Consider the following 6,768-nt stretch of genomic DNA (forward strand, 5'->3'; position numbering starts at 1 on the left):
GTTTTCGGTGTTACTTAGCTCTTTTTGGGTGTAAGTTTGGTTTTTCTTCGAATATAAATATACTGTTTCTAAATTATGAGCAAATGTGATCTTAATATATAATAACCTAGGTTACAACCAATGTTCTAAGTTATTTAGAAGAATAAGGAAAGTTTAGTTTACGGACTGGTAACATATAGAAATTTGCATTCCCCCAAAAAAAACTCCCTCCAGAAATGAAATCATAACACGCACTCAGTTGGTATCCTCCTCAGAGCAAAATAATTAATTCACATAGTGTCAAAACAATAAGGACAAATCTCACAAGCATGGGTCACTGAATACCACACTGTACAGTGGGATCTAAGAGTATTACCGTGCAAATTGTCCATCACCATGTTCGTGCACTTTATTTGACCCAATAAGAATTTCAATCATTGAAACAAAACTCAAAACAAGCTGTTGACAACTTCTGCACCAGCATACATAAGAATCCATCGCTTAAAAACACCTAGGATGTAAGGGAAAAATTAATGAAAATAGTCATGGACAATTTGCAAGATAATACTCATGGATCCCACTGTACAAGGTTCTATCATGTACGAGTTGCAGATTCTGTCTACCCAGAATCTGCAGTTTTGTTTAGTAACACAACCACACAAGTAGAAATGAGCCTCATCTGACGTGATCAAGTGTTCAAAACTGTTATTGTCCTTTAACAAACAAATTACAGAATGTCACTCTGTGAATCTAATCTGTCGGGTGTAATTGTTGCACAATCTGCAGCTTCCAAGTCCTTTTTCAAAATCCTGCAAATACCGGTACGAGGAATATACACCTGTTGAACCAATCTGCGAGTCGACTTATTGGGACTTTCTCAACTGTATTCACCACACTTTGAATGTCGTCTGCACTACATGACGTTCGAAGTCGTATAGGTGAAGGCATCTTGTTGGTATTAGCTGTCATACTCAGGTTATGAGTTCCCGAGGTATTTGAGGAAAACAAAGCCTCTAAACTGAACGCTTCTTGAAATGTTGCTAGACTCGCCTTTGTGCTGTAATGGTTGAGATTCTACTACTGTCGAATTAAAAATTATAGATACTCGAGTTTGGATTCCAATTAAAAATTAACCAGTAGGCCTACATAGAAACGAGTTACATCAATATTTAGCTTATTCAATTCTGCGTTAATCTATACTAACCAATTTATTTTCGAGTGAGCCTTCTATTCTTTATCGTCGTGAGAACAAAAGAAGTGCGTTTTCAATTTAGTTTTGCAAACGATCGCTCTCTGTGAAACTCTATAAATAAAATACGGATGGCCCGATAATGATGAAATTTTAGCACGGTGCAGGCAGAAAGGATTTAAACACAATTCTTAATTTTCAGATTTTTAAAATTTGTCCCAAAAACCGTTCTTATCAATTTTGTGAAACAACTTTTTCTTAGTATTGGGTAGTCCTACAAATACAATATTGGTCTTGTTGTGAAGCTCTTTGCATCTGTTTTTAAAATTCATTATCATTGTCAATTCACATTGCGAAACCGACTTTATCCAACGGTGTAAAGATGTACGTGGAACGTGGCAACACTGCAAGCACTGACTCGCAGTGACAGCCGCCGTTTCCACGGTTTAACGGACATCGGAACATTCGTTTTTCATTTACACAATTTCAAAGAGAGCAATCGTTTGCAAAATTAAAAATAAAACCTACACTTTTTTTTTGTTCTTACGACGATAAAAAATATGAGGCTTACTCGAAAAATCTTTTGATTAGCATAGATTAACGCAGAATTGGACAAGCTAAATTTTCATGTAACTCTTTTTTATGTAGTTAAGTTTTAATTGCAGTCGAAACTTGAGTATCTATAATTTGGAATCCGACAGCAGTATGGAACTTTTCCACAACATAAGCAATTCCAACTTGAGTCCACAGTACCACAATTCAGAGTTACAATAAAATTTTAAAAAATACTTTTAAGCCGCAAGCTCGGACTTCCAAATAAATTTCATTTGAAAAATGTTAGAGTAGTCTCTGAAATGACTAAATTAAATGTATCCAATCAATATGGCATTATATCCTTGTAAAAATGAAGATAAATTATTATTTTCACAACAACAATGCCGTGGTGCTGTATTGAGTTTTATGTTAGCAACAATTAAATAGATACCCTTCCTAAAAAAACAATGAATTTAAATTATCCTTATTTCAGCTGGGATCCCAAATATTTGCGATGAGGCACATACATATGCTGTTTGTGTTATGTCGTCGGCACCAGTTAACGTAAGTAATTTAATCTACTTCAATTTTTATAGTGTGGTTTTTTTATAAGTAATATAATAAGTCAAGAAATTATTACCCGTATTTTAGTGATCCTCAATTTTTGGAAATAACAGATTATTCACTTTAGTTTACAAGTGAATTTCTAAACAAATTGCTTAAATATTTCTTCAAATTTCCATTTTTAACCACTTTTAATACTGTATTGACTGAATAATGTAATATGATTACTAGGGCTCGAAAGTTGAGGAAAAATTAATTTTTTCCTAGTGTCTGAAGACGAGGCCCAACATAATATATGTTCATTTTGGGTCATTGTAGGCCAGAAAAAGGTGGGTTTTATTTGTCCTTTCTTGCCTTTTTCGGCGTTTTTTGGCTTATGGGTCCTTTTTTTGCCTTTTTATGGTCTTAACGACTTTCTTTGTAACTTCACCTAATTTCCACTACGTTTTTACTGACCATTCTCAATTCGAATCATCAGTTCATCGCCTCTTAAACATCCTTTCTGTAGTAAAGAAATATAAAAAAGAAAGAACGAAAGAAATATATTTGAACTATCCCTGAAACGAGAGAAAAACATTCTTGACTGAAAGAAGATGCATGTCATTCATATAGTTTTTTTCGCTCTGTGTGTTCTATACCACCAGAATTTTGTAATATTTTTAATTCATTAAATATGTAATTAAAACTGAAGTTGTTAATTAATTCGGATCACATTTATACGTCCTTTTTTCCGTTTTTAGGTCCTTCTTTTGATATTTTTAGTTCTTTTTTTGGCAATTGATAGGTCTTCAACTACCGAGCTCTATGATTACCTTTGTTGAGTCATTGAATCTAACTCAAATATCCCTCTTTCATGATGAATTGCTTGAATTTTTAACCAATGAACGTAGGTACTACATATGTACACCAGTGTTTGAGAAACTCGTTCTGTATATGATGAAATCACACCAATTTGAAAACTACCTACATATGACCACGGAGACGTAACCATCTTCTGAAACTTGTTTCCGTGACCTTGAATCAAACTGGCAAGGTGGATGGAGACTGATACAAGGACCAATATGAAATACGGCTTGGAAACGCGCCATTAAAAAGTTATGAACCAAAGGTATAGTTGGGGTTGTCCATGAGAGTGGATTAAAACAACTGAAAGACGCGGCTTGTACATTTAATAGGGACGTTACTACAGTGTATCCTAGCCTTGTACGACGAAAACGTTACAGTAGTTGTTCAGAATGGCAGCCCCTGCTTCGATGCAAGCACGATAGTGTCGTAAGAAGCTCTGTCGCGTCTGCTTTAACATTCCCGGGAGTCGTTCTGACGATATCACAGGCAGCAAGGGTTCTTGCGAGGAGGATGGACACTCAATCGTCAAAAGTTAATACCATCCAGTGCACTCTGAATGTCCCCATTACATCTACAGTCCGTACCAAAATTTAAGACCACCTTGTCATGTGTTTTTCAGACAAACAGAAAAAGTACATATGCGAGTGCTTTTCATGAAATAAACACTTTAAGACAAAATTGGAATTATTTATATCTGAGCCTATACCACCATTTGCCGATACCGATACCCATCAATAACGATACTTGTATAATACCAGTACAAAATAACAAAGGCTAGTTACCGAGTCATACTAACTTGTCACGTCACTAGGCACGTATTTAGAAATATATAATTTGGGGAGCCAAGTGTCTCAGAAATATAATAATAAAATTGCTTCTATTTAATACGTTAATATAATTGTTGAGTGATGATGTGATGAAATTGATGAATGGACACTCCGAAACATTCATGCTCAGGCTGGGATTCGAACCCTGGCGTCGTAGCACGATGTGCTAACCACTCCGCCACCGGGGCCGGCTTTCGGCGGAAATTTACATGAAAGACAGAACTGAAGAGGATAAGTATAAATTGCTGATTCCCCTTCCCGCTTGAACGTAGATAAAACAAAGCTAATTTCACAGTGACCTTCATCTCTCCTCTCCAAGAACTCCGCAACAACCTTACCAGGCATTAGTGCGGCGAGAGGTTAAAAACATCCACCTATCTTACCACCACGAGCTTCAAGCAAGAATTGGCAATGAATGGTTTATTTCCCATAGCGTTAACTAAGCAGTTACATGCCTTCATGGTCACGTTTCGGTTCAGCTTTCACTTACCCATGCCTTAGATCTTGCCATCTGCTTCCCAGGAGGGTGAGTTTTATCCAGTGTTTCTTGGAAAATCTATGAAACTTACTGTGCTGGTCTCCCGATCTGTCACAAGGAAGCGTGAACGAACTTTTAAGATGGACAAATGTTGAGACGAGCTGTTGCCCTTGCCCACTCTTCTAGACACTGTAAATCTTTGTTATCGGAAGGTATCGGTAAAAGAAAATCAACTGATACTCACCGATGCCGATACCGCCGATATCGGTATCGGTATCGACTCAGCCCTAGAATTATTATGTAATGTTATTGAAAGGTACATCAACATCAAGAAAGTGTAAGGGAATATTAATGCACTTATAACTAATAGATGCAACTAATGGTACAATTTGTAAAATCATTAAATCTGAACTTTGAAAATATATGTGGATACAAACATTTCTCCTGAAATTAGATGAATGAAGTGTGAAAGTTTAATATTCACCTTTAAGTTTCAAGCACATTTGCACACGTTTTCTCATGCTGCGGACCAATTTCTGGCATTCTTGGGGCATAATCTCATTCCATACTTCGGAGATCTGTTCGCGAAGTTCCTGGACATTCCTTGGCTGGCGTCTGGCTACACGAAGACCAATGGTAGCTATTCCATAGGTTTTCTATAGGATTCAGGTCCGGACTTCGTGCTGGCCAAGGCAACAATGGGATTTCCCTAGCTTGAATCCAAGCTATTGTTGCTGCTGACGTGTGGCAAGTCTCGCGATAATCCGGTCCTCGCGTACAGACGTTACCCTGGGGCGGCAGCAGCGTGGCATATCAACCACTTTACATTGCTGCTTGAATTTGTTTATTTCAGATTTCACTCACATTCAATGTGACTGCAATTTTTCTATGAGACCTATTTGCCATTTCACTGCCACGGGCACAGATTTTTTCCCCACTATCACGTAGCTTGCGATTCAAACAGCCTCTTTATTATCAAGCATAATGAAAACAGGTTTGGACTTGTACAATGCAGATATGTCTTTCTGCTCCATCTATTAACACACATTTCAACTAATGACTGATAAAATTTGTTCACTCCAGCGCAGTCGCTGAGGAAGATAATGTTACCTGAAGACCTCTTAGTTTTCGCTGTATTTTTTAGAAAAAAATATATAAAATACGATATTTTTTTTTGGATTTTTCTTTTTTGCGCCAAAACCTTCGTTCATGTTCCACAATACTGGAAAAAATTCAGTGTTGTAATAACAACGTCCGTTACGTGTATACACATTCATCTGTACTTCAAAATGCTGAATTTTTCAGTTAAGAAATTTGATTTTCCACTTTCGTATCTCAAGAACTTCAAGACGTATACCAATATTTTTTTGGCAAAATATACCTCACACACTATATTACTTCCATAAAATTTCACTCCATATTTGTACCAAAACTTTCAGTCAGGGTTCATACGAAAAAAGTTGGTGGTACTTGGGTTAGAGTCCATCCACACTGCCAGTGTAATTCAAGGTCCCGAAAATACCCTGTATATATATATATATATATATATATATATATATATATATATATATATATATAAACAAGTACGGTATTTAATCACAAATCAACAACCACTGACCCGTTACATCCTTTATTTAATTATTTGTTGAAATGGATATATTTTAAAAGAAAACATGTACTTACGAACACAGATTTCACATGCACACTTATTATTATTATTATTATTATTATTATTATTATTATTATAGCACTCCATAACATTATAAAACAGGGTTGTGCTTTATTATCAAATGCGTAAGTTCAATCCCTGTAATTAGAACATGGCTATTTGTTACAATTTTTATCTTATTTGTCTTTTTCTATGTCTAAAAGTAAGTATGAAATATATATGTGTATCTTTTCCCTTTGCAGAACAGAGGAAGCCAATGGAACTAGCAAATTGACATCTGTTGTGTAACATGAATGAGTATTAAATATTTGGATCCACTGGTGATATAAGACTTTTTCTTCACGTTATCCTATATATATTTGGTTGTAAGTTGTTTCCTTGTTTATCATGGCTGCCATTTGGTATGTTGAGATAAATGAAGGACCAGAGAGAGAGAAAGAGAGAGAATTGATTGAATTTAAAATTTTGGGTGCGTCACCACTTAGGCTATTTTGCACTCATCACATGAAACGATGTCCAGCACCTTACCTGATCAAAAGTCAACTCGTAACACAACTGTAATGTTGCCGGCGTCCGTGGCGGAGTGATTAGCACATAGCACTACGACGCCAGTTGTGGGTGTTCATTCAGCAATTTCATCACACCATCACTCATTCCCATCTTCGCAAATTAGCTAAAAGTG

At 36.2% G+C, this 6,768-nt stretch overlaps 1 protein-coding gene across 1 annotated transcript in view; it reads left to right on the forward strand.

The window, feature by feature from the left end:
• The window catches only part of LOC146002011 (uncharacterized), a 30,723-nt gene extending 24,308 nt beyond the window's left edge, over positions 1 to 6,415 (forward strand). Inside the window, exons 6-7 of the mRNA XM_083139718.1 lie at positions 2,196 to 2,266; positions 6,329 to 6,415. Coding sequence (XP_082995844.1) covers positions 2,196 to 2,266; positions 6,329 to 6,352 — 95 coding nt within the window. The 3' untranslated portion in view covers positions 6,353 to 6,415. The remainder of the gene's footprint in view (positions 1 to 2,195; positions 2,267 to 6,328) is intronic.
• Positions 6,416 to 6,768: the final 353 nt, after the last annotated feature.

Source organism: Lepisma saccharinum, chromosome 18 (genome assembly GCF_977018435.1).
Source record: "Lepisma saccharinum chromosome 18, izLepSacc3.1, whole genome shotgun sequence".
Taxonomy (NCBI): domain Eukaryota; kingdom Metazoa; phylum Arthropoda; class Insecta; order Zygentoma; family Lepismatidae; genus Lepisma; species Lepisma saccharinum.